Here is a 19,602-nt window from a genome sequence, read left to right as displayed (position 1 = left end):
GCAAAGTGAAGAAGTATAGAAGTAGAAGCAAGAGTCATGAAGATGAAGTAGATTCTCACAGCCGGATGTCCTCCTCTGTCAAGGACTGTTATTTGAGCATGATCAGTGAAGATCAAGATGAGTTTCCAAGTTTGCAGATGGGGAGCCTTGAGAATGAAGAGAAAATATCAGAGCTCAGGAATGAAGAGGCTGATTTACCAGGTCTGGGTGACAGTGGATTAAGCAGTGAAATAAATTCTATTAATGCTACCATTCAAGAGCTTGTGCGAGAAAATCAGCAGCTTCATGAATTCCTGCAGGGAATGACTGTTGAGTCTATTGCTAAAGTAGACCAGGAGAAAATAGAGCTGGAAGCCAAGATCCAGTCACTTAATCAAGAAAATGAGTCTTTAAAGATTATGATGAATGGGAACATTGAAGAAGAGGAGACAAATGCTGGTGTAAAAAAGAAGCATGAGGGTAAGGCTGTTTCATTCCTTGTTTCAGATGACAACATAGAGAAACTATTGAAAGATCATGAGATGGAAAGTTCTCATTGCCAAGAATTAGGTAAAAAATCTCCAGTGTTAGAATCAGAAAGTGTTGAAAAGGACCTCTCAAATTTTGCTGAATTTTCACAGAAGGAACAAGAAGCATCTGTGTATTCACAGGAACATTCCAAAAGAATAGCAGTACTCGAAGCACAGGTCAGTGAGCTTACTAGGCAAAACCAGAGTCTCATGCACAGGATTAGAGAAGAAAAGGATGGTGATACCAGTGATAAAGAAACAAAAAGTGATTATGAAGAAATATCATCCAGGATTTTAGAGTTGAAAACCCAAGGTGCTGCAAACATAAGTGTTACCAGGGAGATAGAGAAACTTCAGAGGAAAATCAACAAACTTTTGAGAGAAAAAGATGACCTAAATCATAAACTCAACACAGAAGCAACTGAGAGGGACTATGAGCATTCAAGACTGGAAGCAAGAATTCGGATTTTGTCTGAGCAAAACAGAGTATTACGTGATAAAATGAATGAACAGAAGTCAGCCTCCCTTGCAACAGACCATGGCAATTACCATTCTGACCAGATCAAAAGTCAAAATGACTCTAGTGTTTCCATCAGTTTGAATCAAGATCGATTTGAAAAAAGTACAGATGAAAGCAAATCTGCTATGAATATGGGCACAACTAGTTCAAGAGAAGTAAGTTTTAAAATTGATGTTGATTATGATAACCTTACAAAGGATGAGCACAAGCCAGAGTCAAAGGTAAACTCAGAATCATCTTCTTTCAGACAATTTTCTGAACACTCCAGATCAAGAAGTACTGAATACAGTTCTTCCAGAGGGGATGTGAAGCACACACATTCAAGTGGAAGTGCTGATTACAGTAGTACCAAAGAGGATTCAGAGTACACCGTATCAAAAACAGAGCCTGAATATAGTCATGCAGAAGGAGCTGAAGATGCCAGATCACAAAGGAGTGCAGATCATAGCAAACGAGATCCAGAGCACTCCTCATTTACAAGAGATTCTAAGTGTACCAGGTCGGATGAAGCTGATCATAGCTCATCTTTCAGGCAGTCGGAGTATACTGAATATAGTGCAGCTAGTAGAAGTCATAAAAGTGACAGGGGTACCAAGAAAAGCACAGCATTTGATGAAAATGATGAGTATAGTCAGGTTGATGATGATTCTAGTACAAATATTGAACATAGTCTTCATACTGAAAATGTTGATCAGTCATCATCTCAAAGGCTTCCATATAAACCAAGTACATCAGAAAGAAATCAGAAAACCCATCGAAATGAATCATTTGATAGGAAAAAAGACAGAAGCTCTCCTGAAACTTCATATGGTAGTAAAGAAAAAGGTAAAACTGATGAAATAAAACCATACACTATTGTGCAGCCAGTGAATGATCCCAAACTGACTTCACAACTTGAAGAGTTATTAAAACAAAATGAAATGCTGATTTCCACAGTTAATGCTATGAAAGCCACATCTGTTATGTCTGAATCTAGTCTTGGGTCAGCAATAAGACAAATTATGGAAGAGCATGAAAAACTCATACAGAATGTAGAGGAGAAAATAAATCATGCTAGAATTTCTGGAGAGCTGGATGCTGAATCTAGGATGAATAAATTATTGCAGGAAAAACAAGTGTTAGCAATGTCACTGGAAGAACAAAAACACAAGAATGAATCCCTTGTAAAGCAGAATGACCTGCTTGAAAAGAAACTTCAAATTGTTAGAAAGAACACAGAGTTGAATGGAGACCAGGAGACCAATGAAAAAGATAAGGAAGTTTTGTGTTATGTCAAAACACCACCTACTCTTCACATAGCATCAGAGGAGATGAATGCACCCTATGACATTGAGGTGGATTGTGAAATAATAGAGAGTTTCAAAGTATCTGAAGAGATCGTGAATGGAAGTGATGACCTTAAAAAGAAAGAAATGGACAAGTTTCAACAGACTAAAATGGGAGAGGCCATATTAAAGGCTAGCTACCACTCAGTGCAAAGGAAAGATGCATCTAAAAGTACTGATATGCAAAAGCAAGTGACAAAAACAACAGATTCACAAAGTAAGGGAAGCAGTAGACGAAACAGCTTAAGTCTGCAGTCACTTAGTAGAAGAGGATCCCAGGCCTCTACATCAAGGATCCCGAGAAGTGAAGGACAAGAATGTGAGGAGGATCTGCAGGATGAGCTAACTGAGGGATTGATTCATTTGACTTCAAGAAAAGAAGATGAAAAGTGGGCTCAAGTGCTAGAGCAATCAGGTATATTTTTGTTATTGTTTTTTATTTTTACCTGTCATTAGGTGAATCTTAAGGCTATAACTAATATTTGACATTTTATTATCATCAAAACTATCATTATTATTTTATTCTAATAAAGGTTAGGTTGTGTTATATACTTTTAATAGTTTTATTGTATTAAAAAATTATTGCCTATGTTTCTTTGGATTAACTCAGGATATTTGTTTTATGTGTATCCATAACTCATTACAGAAGAGGAAAAACAAATTCTTCAAGAGAGAATTAAGACTCTAGTAAATGAGAATGACTGCTTAGCATCACGGTTGGAAGAGGTGATGGGTGTGTCACGTAATTTGAGTGACCAGATGCAATCTGCGCGTGAGGAGCTTGTTAAAGTTTCAGCAGAGAAGGAGGATTTGCAGAAGAAAGTCAGGTAAGTTTGTAGTGAGTTTATAGTATTATTTATGTTAGATTTTGAGTGTGGAACAATTGAAGGGGATTTTTGTTATCAGTAGGCTAAATATGATATGACCAAAGGTTATGGTCTTAGATTACCAAATGTTTGGATTGTTACTTGAAAAATTTCTAATGAATTTTAGATATATGTGTGTAAAGTGATTAGATAGTTAAAGGAATACATAATATTTATAATTTTTACATACCTTGGATATTCATATTAGCTATATTTTTTTGCAAACTCTAAAATATCTAGCAAGTAAGATCCCTGGTAATTAAAATTGCCAGGTAGTCTTATAGGTACCAAAAATGAAAGAAAAAAAGAAGGTTTATTTCTTGTCCATGCAAACTAATCATCAAGGCTGCCTTGTCCTACAGATCACTTGAGGAAGGGAAGGAGGATAGTTCACTGAGCTTATCAGAGTCTCTCGGGAGCTCGAGACTCACACAGCGCCTTAAGGATCGGATCAGAAGCTTACAGGTATGTAGGATATATAGTTTTCATGATAAGGAATAAATCTGATTTTCTTTTTGGCTTGTAATAAAAAAGATATAAGAAAACTAGCACTATGAACTGTGCTGCAGCACCAACAACCACTTATCTAACACTTAAAAAAAATCCTTACATTTAATACTGCTGTGTTATGTATGTCTGCTGACCTGTTGTTGATGGAGTAAGATTGTAGCAAAGTTGGTATGTATTAGTACATTTTGTGTTGTGCCTGTGCTGTTGTCTAGATCATGGCTGGAAATCTGACATTTGGGAATTTTTGTCATGATGTAATAGGACATCACTTGGTATCAGAGGGTTAAAAAGATTTCACCTCAGAAAACAGTACGTCCAGAGTGCTAAAACAACAATAATGGCACATTACTCAAACAGTAAAGGATTTGCAATATATGCAAAAACACAGTTATGTTAAGGATGAATAATTCTTTGAACCTTTTAACCTTTCAGCTTAGTTTTTAGTCTATACTCTATGTATTTCATCATGGTAAAGTTGCTCTTGAGAAGTTTTTAATGATTATTTGAATGCACTATGTCCAAATAACATTATTATAAAAAATTAACATCACTAAGCTGACATTTGTCAAGTAATTATCATCACAACATCAGTTATAAGATAATGACATAGTCACATAGGGTATGTTAGCCTATAATAATTTTCAATATGTTATGCACTTGAAAACAAAGTGTTTGCGTAAATCCTATAACAAAAATAAGAATCAGAAATTAAGTAAATGGTTGGTGTAAGGTCTATAGAATGCCACTTCATTAAGAATGGAAAGGGTATTTCATTACCTTCGTTATGGCTTGGAGTGCTCTCCACAATAATTATAAAAAAGTATTTCAAATTAACCTGATGCTGCTGGCATTTAGGAACATGTCATACCTACAGTTGAGTCACAAATGAATCAATCATTAGTCTAGCCTGTCATCTGTTTTCCTTTTTGCTTAATTTTAGAAAGATCTTATTTTATATTGCTATTATTAATAATTCTAATAATTATAATGTCAATAATAATAATAACAGCATCAGTAATAATAAAATAAAATAAAACACATTTTGCCAAAAACTCTCGGAAGGGCCAAATCAGGTGAAGGTATATAGACAAGGGTAGAGGAATGAGGTATGTAGGTCTAATGATTTCTTAGAATAATTACATAATTTAACAACAGATATTGCTCAACAGGGAGAAGTTGAAGGGGCATGGCAAGAAGTTCATCAGCGCACAATAGAACGAGACAAGATGTCTGCAGAGAGAGAGAGCATTGAATACACAGCAAGCATTAATCTTAACAGTGCAAGGAAGGAGGTGAGCTGGAAACCTATATTAACTTTTTATAAACTGAAATTGCATAATAAGGTGCCAAAATTGTATGTGATATTTACTTTGCATTTTAGGTTGAGTCATTAAGGAGCCAAATTGCCATGCACCAGCAAGATTTTGAAAGGAGGGCTGTTGAGTTAACAAACACAAAGAATGAACTGGAGAAAAAGTCATCAGAACAGAGAATTCTTTTGGATGATTTTGAAGTCCAGAAAAAGAAGTTACATGATCTAGAGAAGAAACTGGAAGATATTGAGAGTTCCTATAGAGAGTGCCAGGATAAATTACAAATTGAAATAAGGGAGAGAAAGGTATAGTATATTGAGTACATAGATGGAAACACAAGAAGCATAAAGCCTGTTCTTTGCTCACTTACCTTGCTGCCCCATTATATAACAATAGGATATACTATAGTGTACTATGTTTTTCCATATAAACCAAAGAACACTGCATCAGATCTCTCTCCATACAACCTGCCTCAACATAGCTAACAAAATCTTGTTCCAGAGAGCCGAAGAACAGCTAGAGGACACCCTTCAACGTTTGTCTGCAGGGTTGGAGAGTGAGAGAACGAGATCAAAGGGAGAGAGATACTGGCAGGAAGCTATGTCTAGGCTAAAGGTTAGTGATTACATGATTAAAAGTATGAGAAATATATATATATTTTTCCTCATTTGACCTAATAGAGGAGACCATAAAAGGAAAGCATTCTAGTAAGTAAGACAAATACTTAACAGTATTAAACATAAGGAAATATATATTGAAAAGATTGATATAGCTTTGGACTGAAATCACTTTATGAATGAGGAACAGAATACATTTCCTGTATGTAATTGATTGAAAATATGAAATATACTATTAACCCATCAGCGACGGGTAAAAATTTTGTCAAGTTTACGTATGCGCCGGCTTGTTGGCGCGCACTGGCAGTTTCCCTTGTTTGCGCCCGGCTCGATCGGTAGTTTGCGAGCGACATATAGCACCTAAAAGCTTTTATTTTTCTAAAATTTATGAAAATATTAAAATTTTGAAGGTTTACCTTCACTTTAGGTGCCATTGCCTAAAATCTTTACCATATAAATAAAGCCGCTACTAGTGGAGGAAAACAACCTCCGTCCGACGAGCCAGTAGCGCGGGAAAGGGCATGGCATGATGCCCCCGGTGTTTGGTCCACAACAGCCATGGCATGTACGTACATGACACCCGGCGCCAGTGGGTTAATAGCTCCAGTATTCTGTAAGAGTGCATTAGATTTTTTAACATTTTCAAAATTTCTTGTATAAACAGGTAAATTTTACTACACTTTGGAAATCTTGAAGTGAAGATGTGGCACAGATAATGAGACTCATATTTTTTTCCACGTAAGTGGAAAGGCACATGGATGGGCAAGAATAGAAATGACATCACAGGCAGACAAACTACTCGGTATACAAGTGGTTTCCTTGTCGTTTTCTCGCCTTTGATGTCATCTTTTCTGTTGCCTGCTGATCAAGCCCATGTGTGTGGACAGGCCTTTAGTTTGGTGTTCTTTGGGTCCAATCATGGCTCCAGAATATCAAAATAAATACTACCATACCCTGGTGTCTGATGACTGTATGAAGCCTGATGATTAAGGGTTATTGAATAAAAGAAAGTTACTTTAAAGGAGCCCTTCTTAACATTTTCCAGAGCCAATTGCATCAGGAACAGCTTCGTTCACGTCTTCTCGAAGCAGCTGATCATGAGAACTCAGCACGCATCCTGGTTTTGCAGCGTAGTGTTCGTGAGACCATTGAAGCTCATGAAATTCTGCAGGTTAGATTTGTTTTGATTTGTTTTTTGCTTCTTGTTTGGCAAGCATGAATTTTGCAAGTTTATTGATTAGCTGACAAATCAGGTGGGTACTTTTTTTATTCACTTGCTTTGCTTTAAAAGATTACATAGGTTTTTTATTTTACTCTGCACTTTTATAAGTCAACTATGGGTTTAAGATGTATTTTTACAAGTCAAGTATGGGTAAATATATATTTTTTAAGATTCAGTAATCAGTATAGTGACTGACATTTGAATGGAAAGGCAATTGTAATGCTATATTTAGCTATACTTTTGACTGTTCTTTGCTTGTTTTAGAAGAAGCATTCCAAAAGTATGTACAAAAATTTTAGGAACTTTATTCTGCTTCTGCTATTTTAGGCAATTGATATAGATATATTCATTTGCTTCCAGGTAAAGGTTCATATAGGTAATATCAGAGAAGAAAAGTAAAGTTATGCTGCAATGGATTATATGCTGTTTATTCCTTGGTCAGAACCTGATTACATATGCTCATCTGTCTCCTGCAATTAACTTTTCTCTTTTTGATTATGTTTAAAACTGTATCTTCTTTTAAACTTTTCTTAAAAGATTTTCTAATTAGTTCTTACTAACTTACTGAAAAAACAAAACAGTTCTTCAATGTACCAGAAAGAAATTTAAAATTCCACCTGAAATGTTTTCTTTTTAAGCCTACCCTTTGGATATAAGCTTTTGTAATATTATATTCCAGTGAGTGAAATATATAATCCATATTCAAGCATCATCATTCTTAAAATGAAAGGCAAAAGTATGTCTGTTCAGGTTTTTTGCATACAATAAAAATTGTTGCAATTAAACCAGTCCCTCTGGGTTGGCTAAAATGCCATAAGGCCTTAACTCAATGCTGACGGGAAATTGGTGCATTCCCTTTGATAATGCTTAGTTAAATGTTTCTGCACGTAGATGGCTCTGCCAGTGTTTATCCACAAAGGAGTTAATTAATAGACCTTGTGACCTCACTTTTCCTTGAAATAGCGGAAAACGTTTTTTTTTTTTTTTACTAATGCTGTAAATATTATTACTGTTTTTGTTGTTGTTGTAAACATTATAATTACTGTGTTGTTACTGACATTATTAACAACAGTATTAAATACTAAAAAATATTATCTAAAATCAAGGAAAAGGGTAGACAGGTAAGACAGGTAGATCTTGTAATTGGCTCATTGGTGACTTAGTACTTGTGGAGCCATCTATATGTAATAACAATTACTAAATTAAACACACAATGGGCATGTTTTCATACCATATCAGTAATGAATTGCAGCTCTGTGCCTTTATGCTGATGTGTGAGATAATTATTTCTAAATTTCTGCAAAAATGTCCAGTCACTATGGTATAGATTCTGCATGGTAGAATGGTTATAAACTGTGGCTTGTTAATTTACTGATTTTGTTGAATAATACTATTGAGCATGTGTTATTGGCTGCTATGATTTATAAAAAAGCATGCCCTATGGGCAGTTAATCAATTTAGTTAGTTTTATTGTTATGTATCTTTTTATTTACTTTGTGCAGGCCTGTAATTTCCATTAAAGAGGCACTAGAAGATATAGTTGAATTAGTGATTTCATAATAGTTAGTAGTTCTGTAGTTTGCATTTTTACAAAACAATAGTGATTGTATTAGCCTTGGGTGAGTATGCCTCTCAGATTATTTTTATGATATAGAAAAGATGCTTTTGATATGCTTCTCAGCATTAGTCTGTGAGATACAATATTTTTAAAAGAGAGTGAGTGTAATAAATGGAGACTAAACTCCATATTTTCTGACATAATTTTCTGACATATTTTTCTACCCTTTCTCCCTTTTTTCATGATATCAGGTAACCAAATTCTGTAACTTTACGAATCTCATTAATTTAACATAATATTACTAAACTTGCTGTTTGGTATTCACCTTAATATTGCAGTTTTGAATGGGACATTGGGAGAACAATATCCGAGGGAGGTTTGTTTATACTATTGTGTATGTCCCCAGAGATTTGTAACTTCCATTTATTGACAGCAGAATTAAAAGTTTCTTTCTGAATTCAAATCAAAATATAATTTGGAAATGCATTGTGCAAGAGCTATGATGGATAGTCACGCTATATTTTTGTTCAGAAAAGAAGAGAGAGAGAAAAAAAAAAAAGTTGTGGGAATGGGCTGAAAGGCTGAATAGAGAGAGAGAAAACACTAAACTTACAACACATCTGTCCTTGTTGTAACACTGTTTTCTTTTATTTCTTTTGACACATAACTGGGTATGGGCATTGCAGGTGTTACGTAGGTGATTGCTTAAAAGTATGAGAATTGTATTGCAGAGTAAATAAGATTATTTAGCCTTTTGTGTTCTCCAATAAGTGATGAGAAGCTAAGTGTACTTCAGAGGAATTATTTTTTGGCTGCATTACTGTCTGGTAATATGTTCATCAGTTGACATTGCTTTGTTGATACCTTCTGCTGTACAGAGCTTTTATTTTAGCCGTACATAATGTTTGCTCATTACTGGAAGATTACAGTATTTGCTGGATTAGAATTTGGTGAAAATTCCTACATCAGTTTAAGAGAATTAAATCTTGCGGAAGCTTAATTACACATCCTCAAACAGGATTTTGTCTATAATACAATAAGAGAGTTTTATTTTCTTTGATTTCTTTTATGGTTACTGGTATCAGTCTGAAAAGAGAGATGGTATAATTTTGTTCTTCAGTTAATCTTTTTATTCTTTGAGTAATCTTTTTATATGTATTTATTTTTTACTGTTTTTATTTATTTTTCTTATAGCAAGGGCTAGCCATATGATTTTTTTAAAAATAATTTATTTACCTTTAGCTTTGATATGGATTCTATGACAGTCCATGCTACATACTATTGTATTTTTACCATGCAAATGTAAATAAAGCTAAAGGTAAGAGTTAAAAATGAGACCTCACTCCCAAGTGTACAGCCAGCAATAGCATACTCACTCTAGACTCTCAACTTAGGCCAAATACAAGCAGCTTCGTACTGCTTATCGTGCCAAAAAGACGGACAAGACTCACCGCAGAGAACTTTCAGAGCAGTATTCACAGCAGGTTAAGGAGCTTGGTAAGACTTCAGCTGCTTTAGAGGACAATTATAAGGTAAGACTGGGGTTACAACTTGTGGTACTCTTCCTCTATTTATTTGATATTTTTTTCTTTGTTGTTATTCTCCTAAATCATTCTTCTTTCTCAGTATACTAATCTCCTCTTAATCTTCCTCATTTCCTCTTTTTTTTACTTTTCCTCCTCCTCCACCTCTCCCATTCCTTCTTTTCCTCCTCACTTTCCACCTCCTCCTTCCTTCTCCTCCCAATCCTCCTTCTCCTCCTCCTTTGCCTTTGCCTTTGCCTTTGCCTTCTCCTTCTCCTTCTCCTTCTCCTTTTACTCCTCCTTCTCCTTCTCTTTCTCCTTATTCTCCTTCTCCTTTTTCTCCTTCTCTTTATTCTCCTCCTTATTCTCCTTCTCCCTCTCCTTCTCCTTCTCTCTCTCCTTCTTCTTCTTCTTCTTCTTCTTTTTCTTCTTCTCCTTCTTCTCTTTCTTCTTCTTTTTCTTCTTCTTCTTCTTCTTCTTCTTCTTCTTCTTCTCCTCCTCCTCCTCCTCCTCCTCCTCCTCCTCCTCCTCCTCCTCCTCCTCCTCCTCCTCCTCCTCCTCCTCCTCCTTTTCTTCCTCCTCCTCCTTCACCTTCTTCTTCTCCTTCTCCTCTTTCTCCTCCTCTTTTTCCTTCTCCTCCTTCTCCTTCTCCTTCTCCTTCTCATTCTCCTTCTCCTTCTCCTTCTCCTTCTCCTTCTCCTTCTCCTTCTTCTTCTTCTTCTTCTTCTTTTTCTTCTTCTTCTTCTTCTTCTTCTTCTTCTTCTTCTTCTTCTTCTTCTCCTCCTCCTCCTCCTCCTCCTCCTCCTCCTCCTCCTCCTCCTCCTCCTCCTCCTCCTCCTCCTCCTCCTCCTCCTCCTCTTCCTTCTCCTCCTCCTCCTCTTCATCCTTCTTCTTCTTCTTCTTATTCTTCTTCTTCTTCTTCTTCTTCTCCTCCTCCTCCTCTTCCTCCTCCTCCTCCTCCTCCTCCTCCTCCTCCTCCTCCTCCTCCTCCTCCTCCTCCTCCTCCTCCTCCTCCTCCTCCTCCTCTTCCTCCTTCTTCTTCTTGTCTTCTTCCTCCTCCTTCATCTTTTTCTTTTTCTCATCCTCCTTCTCCATTTCCTATTTCTCTTTCTCCTCTTGCTCATTTTCTTCCCTCCTCTTCTTTTGCTCCACATCCTCCCTACCATTCTCCTATTGTTTCTTTTCCTCCCTCCCCTTCTCCATCTGCCCTCCCCCCCCTCCCCTTCTCTTCCTCATTTTCACTCCATGTCTCCCTCTTCCTACTCTGTTTTCATGAATGTTGAATTCTTTATAAAAATATTATTGTTTTTCAGCTGATCAGAATACTTATTTTTTTAAGCTCCTTCATTTCTGGTAACATAGTGTGAATTCAGTAGATGTTTAGTTATCCCTTGCCCATTATTGTGGATAATCCTGTCTGGTTAAAAGTGTAGGTTAATAATGTGGATCCAAGCATCTGCTTAGTTTTTGAGATATTCATACATGACATGAAGCAGTCTTTTGAATTATACAGAAAGGGCTTCTAATGTATGCTATGCTGCACGGGGCATCATTCCAGTAATGTTTCCCGAGTTGGTCCCCAATAAAGGAATTAAGGCTGCTCTGATCATTCTCCTGACCAATATAGGTCCTCTAGTCTCCTAGAGGATTCTAGACCAGGTCACCCAGGCTAAATTTGATAACTGAAATACAGTATACTATATTTGAGACTTTAAGACATAGTTATAGTAAAGTAATAACAGGTGACATCATAGTGGAAGACTTATACATCAGGTGTTTTGTAATAACGACTGTTTTACAATGTACATATATTTTTTAGATGCTATAATGAATTGATATACTTTCTGTAAATAAATAGTGTTTTTGCCATATATATATTTTTTATTATTCTTTACATTGGTATTTGCATGTTGGTTATTTCTCTGTTCTCAAAGTCTTGGGAGAAAATATAATTCCAAAATAGGTAAGGATTAGCTCAGAATTTTACCAATTATTTCTCCATGCATTTTTAAGGTGGATACAGTAACCATTTCTGTGCAGAGTTGCTATATTAACAATCTTTTCTTACCACAGTGACCCCGTTTACCCTCTTATATAATGTAGAAAGACAAAAATATTATGACACCCTTGTCACTATTTACATTACTATAATTGAATCAAGAATTCAGAAATATTACTGGTGATATAATTAGAGCAAAGAAGTTTGTAAAACCTGAGAAGGACATTGTAGGTATAGATTATGACATTTGAGATTCATATCTATAAAGTCTAAACCACATTTATGTTTGGTATTTCCAAATACCGAAGTACATTGTGCTCATGATGTTTGACACAAGAATTACCACAAGCATGTAAGAATTTATGTAATTGTGATTGTTAGATGGCTGTTTGGCCATTAAAGTAGTAACCAATGGGACAGTGTTCCGAATAGATGTAGTTGGCTACTGTTTACAGCTCTTAGGACAAATTTCTGCTAGTGTGCAACACACATAAATGTTGTAGAAGTGATGAAAAATTCTTCCCATCCTTTAGTTCCCTATGAAAAAAAATTAACCACAGACTTGACTCTAGTAACCAAGGGAGCAGTTATGAATATATCAGGTTCTCCATGCATTTCAAGATCTTTGTAATTAATTAAGGAATAGGGTTGCAATTAAGGAATAGGGTTTGGCAATAATAAGAAATGGGTCCAAGTAATCCTCTTTTCCTTTTCTGCCTCTCCTTTGAAGATGATGCTGTCGACACTTGGTGAAAGCATAGGTGTCACAGTGGAGATCCTGACATCCCATGTCTTCCTCTCTCCTTGTGTTGTCCATCCGAGCCCTGACTTGAGACTGGATCTGGAGACTTGGTTTGAAGCTCAGCAAGGGAGGCTCAGGTATATTGATTGTGTTAAGATTCGTAGCATTGTCTGTTGAGAGGTATATGGTTGCATGGTGTGTATTAGTGGAAATGTGTGTATGTGGTGTTGCATATGTATTTAGTTTATGCATCTATGTGAGATTTAGTGTGGATGTGGTGTGCATATGCATATTTATGTGGTGCCAATTCATGCATAGGTATTGGTATCTTTAAATGTGAATATTTGCTATCCACATGGTGTTTGTGTGAATGTGTGTGTTAATGTGGATACGTTTGTAAATGTTTGTGTGCATGTTTGTCTTTCTGTTTAGGTGTTTGTAAGTACTTATGCCTTTTATTTACATAGACTCATTAATGGATAAAGGGAAAGAGAAAAAGAATATTTAAACTGTTATGTCTAGGAAACCTTAAGTATCGTCTAAAAGTAACAGTATGGAAAGGTCAAGGTTATTCATATTAGGACTAAATGATCATATGAAAGATGATTTTCCATGCAAAGTATTCAAGCCTTATTAGAAAATTGTCAAACAATTACTTGTGTTGAATACTTTTAAAATCTATGTTGTTATAAGTTGCTATTGTTTCACTAATATAAGGCATCTACTCTTTTCAGATGGTTACAGACACAACTTCGGAAACTGTGCTTACATAATTGGAAAATGGCAGATCTCCCAAAGACTTCCAACTTCACCATTGGACAGAGAACAAAGTCCATTCCAGGTTCCAGCACATCAGAAACATCTGTTGATTCAAATATCCAGGGAAAAAGTGATGGTAGCTCAGAAAGCAAGTCTGATTCAAGTTCCGGATACAAGACAAGGAAATCTTTAAAAAAGAACTTGTATGATCTCTCCATTTTGGATGAAACCAAGTCTGACAGTAGTTCACCTGTTCAGAAGAAAATTGGTGCTTCACCTGCAGTTTCTGCCTCAGGTGCTTCATCAGGTTTTACTTCTGTTTCTGATACAGACAGGAGAATGGCCAGGCAGGGTTCCCAAGAGGAAAATGCACAAGACTCTGGCAACACATTTGTATCATTTTCATTTGTACAATCCAAACCTTCATTCAGTCCACCCATGAAGCCATTAGCTAGTAGTTCTATGAGTCTCAGTGAGGTGGGCCGAATCCTCACTGACCAACAGAGGCAGCTCACCAGGGCAAAGTTTCACCAGTACAAAACCTTAGTCTCCAACCTCCAAAGAGACTTGGAATTCCCTTTTACATCTTCTCCAAGCATTCCTTCCTCTATGATCACCACACCTGAGAAAATCAAGGAGCTTTCTTGCTCCACCTTTGGTGACGAAGAGCATTCAGGAGACATGGAAATGGAAACGACTCTTTCCGACTCGCAGGTATCATCATCAAGAACCCTCTGTTCCCTGTCCCAAAATGAAGAGTCTGGATCTTCTAAGCACTCCAAGGAATCATTACCTGTGCTGGAGGAGATTTCACAGACATCTGGCAGTTTATCAGGAATGTCAAAGAGTCCACACTCCTGGAACAACACCTGCCTGGAAAGGAATCCCTCTACTTCGCCATCCTTACGTCCAGAGTTCCTTCAGGAAGACATGGAGAGCTTTGGCATGGAAAGAGATATTAATCAGTCAAGTGCCAGAGCCACTACCTGTGACAGCAATAGTCTACTTGACACAAGGGATGCAGCAAAAGAAAATCAAGCCTCAGGAGTGGATGTGGATAAAGATCATGACAGTATGGAGGAATTGGATGAAGAGGAGGACATCATCAGGATCTTTGTGGAAAGTGAGGTTGTTGATGATGATGATTTAGACTGATCTTTACATCATCTTCAAATGCTTCATCAACATTATGTTTGACTGAAGTCTAATGCTTAAATAACATGGAATCTATCTGTTGTGAACAGATGCTGAGAAGTATTTAAATTTATTGATTGATTATCACTTTCAGGAAATATTTCTATGGTATTTAATTTTATGGTATATTTATTGATGTTCAGAGTATATTTATTAATTTAAAGATAACAGAATTGATATGTTCTGTAATTCCTTGAGTATTATATGCATTTGCTTCTTGAAGCCATTGTTTTTTTTTATAAAGAGAATTATTGAGACCGCAGTTTAGATAATTGCGTGTTCCTTATGCACAGCATTTATATTTATTTAATGACTCTGATAAGTATTTTGTACTGCCAGTGTAATTAGTAGTACATATAGGAAGAACCTATGTTTCTTGACAATCACATTACATTCATTACCATTTGTAAAAAATACAAGAAGTACCTTATTATCTGTAGATTTTTATGTGTATGCATTTTTGTAATGGTGGAAGTTTCTTTGAAGTGTAGGTCATATTTAATTTCACTTGAATTTTTATCAGTAATCATAAATAATCTGAGAAGGACCTGAAAGCAAGAAAATCCGTCCATTTTTGCGATCCTGTCCATGCAAGTTGTGACTACAGAAACTAATTTGAAAAGCCTCACATATAAATTTTAGTTTTGTATGGATAACATATAATGAAAAGCTCATTCATTCCATTGCAGCTATGCAGGTGTATATGTAATAGTCTTGTTAGATTTAGCTCACTTGTAAGAAAATTTCCCATTTTGAGAACATGAGTATTTGATCAACAGTTACTTTTCCACAAATAATAATCATAATGAATTGATTAAAATGGTAATGTTGATTTTCAGTCAGTAATAAAGGGCATTTAATCTTTCATTAGAAAGATAGTTTTAAAATGTAAGGCTTCCATCAATTTGTGGCATCACAGGTAATGAATAACTCCGTCCAAAAAATATTTACCAGGGTACTGTGTACAACATTTTTGTAGTATTGATGTCTTAACCCGTAAAGGACATGCCATCTCATGCTGTGACACATATTTGACACATTTCCATCAATAAACACTAACACAGATGAAAAACGCAGATCAAAATCTACTTTATGAGATGTGAAACATGGCATTCATTTTCAAGCATTCAGTGGACTGTAGTTACAATCTGCTTTGTGTCCTAACCTGAGTGTCTAAATCTAGTACGCATGTTCTTTAGGTGTTAAACAGTGTGTTCTGGAGCTTCCCATGCAAGAAGTTTTCGTGTGTGATTTTATAACCTCATTATGTAGAGTTAGTGTTTATTTTTTTATTATTAGCTATTATTTTTTGTGAGAATTATCAAAGCTTGTGCTGTAGGTAGATGAGTTCTGATACTCCCAGTGATTAGATTGTGTGGTATATCACTTTACTTGAATTGTAAAAGGAAGAGATGAAGGATTGGTTGGGAATTAACCAATTGGTAAATGAAATTAATGAAGTTAAATTTTGGATAGAGATAAGCTCAATGTTCATTTATTTTGATGTATTGTGCAGCAACAATATCACAAACACAAAAGTTTTCAATAATTGTACAGTAGCTTACTTGTCCCCCAAAATCAGTCTAGTCTAGACAACAGTGATACCATCTGCATACTTCTCACTTTTGGGAGTGTTGAAATGTATGCCAGTGTTACCTTTCCAGTTATACATGTAATTTACTGTTTATAGCATTTGAAAAAAGGGCATTATGTGTTTTCTGAGTAATTATAAAGTGCCATTTTTAGGAATTAATGTCCTATAATTGCAGCATGGCACAGTAAATCTATGGAGATCAGTCACACAGGGTACTGAGAATATAAGTTTCCATAATTAGCTAATTTATTTGTAAGCAGTTTAAGAAATTAAAGAAATAGGAAAGTAGTGAAAATATAGAGTAGTCAACAAGTCAAAATTGTTAGTATTAGGAGACACCCCATTCTTTCCTCAAGAATTATGCCATATATTTTTGAATGTATGATTTTCACATTGTTTAGTATTCATTTGCTAATTCATATAAGCATTTAAAGTTTGCAGTTAATTTCAAAAGAACTAAATAATTTTGGTTTCAAGTATGAGATACTCTTTTAGCCTTCCATGAACCCAGGATTTCTGAAGTCCCAATGTGCTGTTTTATCTACTGCCAATGTGTATCAGTTTCTAGTCCATGAAATAAATATGCTTTAAAATCTGCAATTTTTACTTCCTTCATAATAAGTATAAGAAAAAGTATTATTCATTATCATCATCGTGGAGCTAATGCTGACAGGGGCGCATAACTGCATCCACCTCAAGTTCCTCATGATAGGTTAGATTGATCTGCCCAAGTCACGACTTCCCTGGTCGTCCCACAGGCCTCCTCCACCCAGGGCTGTCTCGAACAGAGACAACCTGGTGGGCAGAATCATCCTAAGGGAAGTGAGCCAGGTGGCCGTATAGCCTGAGTTGGCGATCACAGATTGTGCAGTAAATGACCTAGGTCCTGTGCCTGTCTCACGGTGCAACCGTTGGATTGACATTTGGTCCCGCCAACTGTACCCCATTATCTGGGGTACAAAAGGCATCAAGGCATGATTCCAAGATGTTGGATAATGTCCAGGTTTCACTACTGTAAAGCAAAACGCATTATCAGGGCCTTGAAGACACTTACCTTGGTCCTTCTGCACAGGTACCGGCATCTACAAATACTCTTGTTGAAAGAGTTCATGACCCCTGCTGCCAGGCCAATTCGTCTGCTGACTTCCTGGTCTGACAGCCCAGAGTTATGAACTACACTACCAAGGTATGTAAAACTCTCAGTGACTTCAGTTTCCTCGCCCCAAGCACGTACCGACTGAACAGGTTCTCCTAGCAAGTCCCCAAAGTCCTGGATATTGCTCCAGGAGACCTCTAGACCGAAGGGCTTTGCTTCATTACTAAATGCATCAAGAGCCACCATTAAGGGTTCCAAAGACTCAGATAGAATAGCAACATCAGCAAAGTCAAGGTCGGTAACCTTGATATTGCCTAGAGTTCAATATTTACTATGACTTTGAACAGTAGCTCTGCCTAGTATCCAATCCACGCGAGTGTTGAAAAGTCTTGTCTCACTCCTGAACTAACAGGAAAGGAGCTCGACAGGCCCCCACCGCACTTTCAGTACCAGTAAACAGACTTACTATTAGTCCAATAGCCCTTGTTGGGATTCCTCTCAGCTCAAGATCTCCAAAAGTGATTCCCGATGCAGCGTATCGAACGCCTTCTTGAGGTCGATGTAGGTTGCAAGCAGCCCACACCCGAACTCACGACGGCCTCTACAATGACTCGAAGCTCAAGGATGTGGTCTACTGTGGACTTACCAGGAGTGAATCCAGATTGTTCCGGCATCTGATGCCTCACAAGGTGGTCTCTGATATGTCTCAGAAGGATGTGGGCGAGAACCTTGCCTGGTATACTGAGTAGTGTGATGCCTCGGTAGTTGCTGCAGTCCCATCGGTCCCCCTTCCCCTTCCAGAAAGGGATGACCACACCCCTCAACAGGTCAGGGGGGGATGGTATCGGACCGCCAGATGGCAGCCAGGACAGCATGCAATCCCCGCGCCATGGGTTCACCACCAGCCTTTAACAGTTCAGCTAGGATGCCGCAAATACCTGCTGCTTTACCACTCTTCAGCTTGGTGATCGCCCTCCTAACTTCAGTTAGGAAGGGAGGATCCTCACTGACGGGTGGGTCCGGCCAAGGTCTATATAAGTACTATATAAGTACTTATATAGACCTTGGGTCCGGCAACGGAATCTCGGCACTACCCATATCCTAGTTAACTGTTGGTGGAATTAGAGAATATATGTTAATGGAGATGATTTGAATTTGCAAAATATGTAATATATTATGGAGATTTGACATCATTATTCCGAGTTGGATATGCTTTACAAAATGATAGAAGCCATAATAAAATTTTTAAAGCTATATAATAATGCTAGGAAGAGAGGGCAGGTGTAAATAATGCAATAATGTTTCTGAATGACATGCAACATTTTGATCTACTATTTTATCAGTTAACACAATATTCCACAGAAAAGTAAAATTATATTCAGAATTCACACGGGAATTATAAAAGAAATAAATCTTTTCTTAACTGGTAAATAATACTCGGAAATCAATAGACTCTAGGTATCAGTTATGAGTGGTTTTATGACCCCCGGCCTTGATGAACCGCGATCTTTTTACCTTGTAACAAAACAACTAACAAAAACTACAGAGTGAACCGCAGGGGAGGTAGGTGTTGTAATATTACGTCATACGTAAATAGACTTGATTATAGTTACGAATGAGTAAAGAACAAAACATTACATTTTTTCGCTGCATATCTTTTATGACTTGCTAAGACATTGTGATAACGCCTTCTCCCGCATTTTTTATGATCATACAAGAATGAGATAAACTTATGGCATTCTCATAAAATCAAAGGATCACTTAGATTTGTGTTGAAAGTAAAAACAATATTAATTGCAAAACATTTCTATCAATAATAATAATTATAACAATACAATGTGTGTGTGTGTGTGTTTGTGTGTGTGTGTGTGTGTGTGTGTGTGTGTGTGTGTGTGTGTGTGTGTGTGTGTGTGTGTGTGTGTGTGTGTGTGTGTGTGTGTGTGTGTGTGTGTGTGTGTGTGTGTGTGTGTGTGTGTGTGTGTGTGTGTGTGTGTGTGTGTGTGTGTGTGTGTGTGTGTGTGTGTGTGTGTGTACAGCCACAGAAAATCTGCATTATCTGCCATACGAAATGGATTTCAAAGTATAATTTTCTTGCAAATATCTTTTTCACCATCAACACCTTATTAGTCAGTTTTCCCTCCAAAATTTCCACGCAACTAAAGTCATACAAAATACACAAAAAGGAAAATATAGTACAAAATAAATTATAAAATAAAATAAATAAATACACGAATATAAAGTAACCATGCCTTATC

The 19,602-nt window shown here is 36.7% G+C and overlaps 1 protein-coding gene across 2 annotated transcripts in view; it reads left to right on the top strand.

The window, feature by feature from the left end:
- LOC113802232 (putative leucine-rich repeat-containing protein DDB_G0290503) overlaps positions 1-16,844 on the top strand; it is a 34,770-nt gene extending 17,926 nt beyond the window's left edge. For both annotated transcript variants that reach the window (XM_027352770.2, XM_070123463.1), the window contains exons 5-14: positions 1-2,769; positions 3,001-3,181; positions 3,583-3,685; positions 4,900-5,022; positions 5,112-5,348; positions 5,545-5,658; positions 6,706-6,831; positions 9,835-9,972; positions 12,693-12,841; positions 13,439-16,844. The exon at positions 1-2,769 is cut by the window's left edge and continues 883 nt beyond it. In XM_027352770.2, the coding sequence (XP_027208571.2) occupies positions 1-2,769; positions 3,001-3,181; positions 3,583-3,685; positions 4,900-5,022; positions 5,112-5,348; positions 5,545-5,658; positions 6,706-6,831; positions 9,835-9,972; positions 12,693-12,841; positions 13,439-14,618 (5,120 nt within the window). In that variant the 3' untranslated portion in view covers positions 14,619-16,844. The remainder of the gene's footprint in view (positions 2,770-3,000; positions 3,182-3,582; positions 3,686-4,899; positions 5,023-5,111; positions 5,349-5,544; positions 5,659-6,705; positions 6,832-9,834; positions 9,973-12,692; positions 12,842-13,438) is intronic.
- The last annotated feature ends 2,758 nt before the right edge of the window (positions 16,845-19,602 follow it).

The sequence above is a fragment of the Penaeus vannamei genome, chromosome 7, assembly GCF_042767895.1.
Source record: "Penaeus vannamei isolate JL-2024 chromosome 7, ASM4276789v1, whole genome shotgun sequence".
Taxonomy (NCBI): domain Eukaryota; kingdom Metazoa; phylum Arthropoda; class Malacostraca; order Decapoda; family Penaeidae; genus Penaeus; species Penaeus vannamei.
The sequence above is the reverse complement of the archived record's forward strand: the minus strand, read 5'-3'. Positions and strand labels throughout refer to the sequence as shown.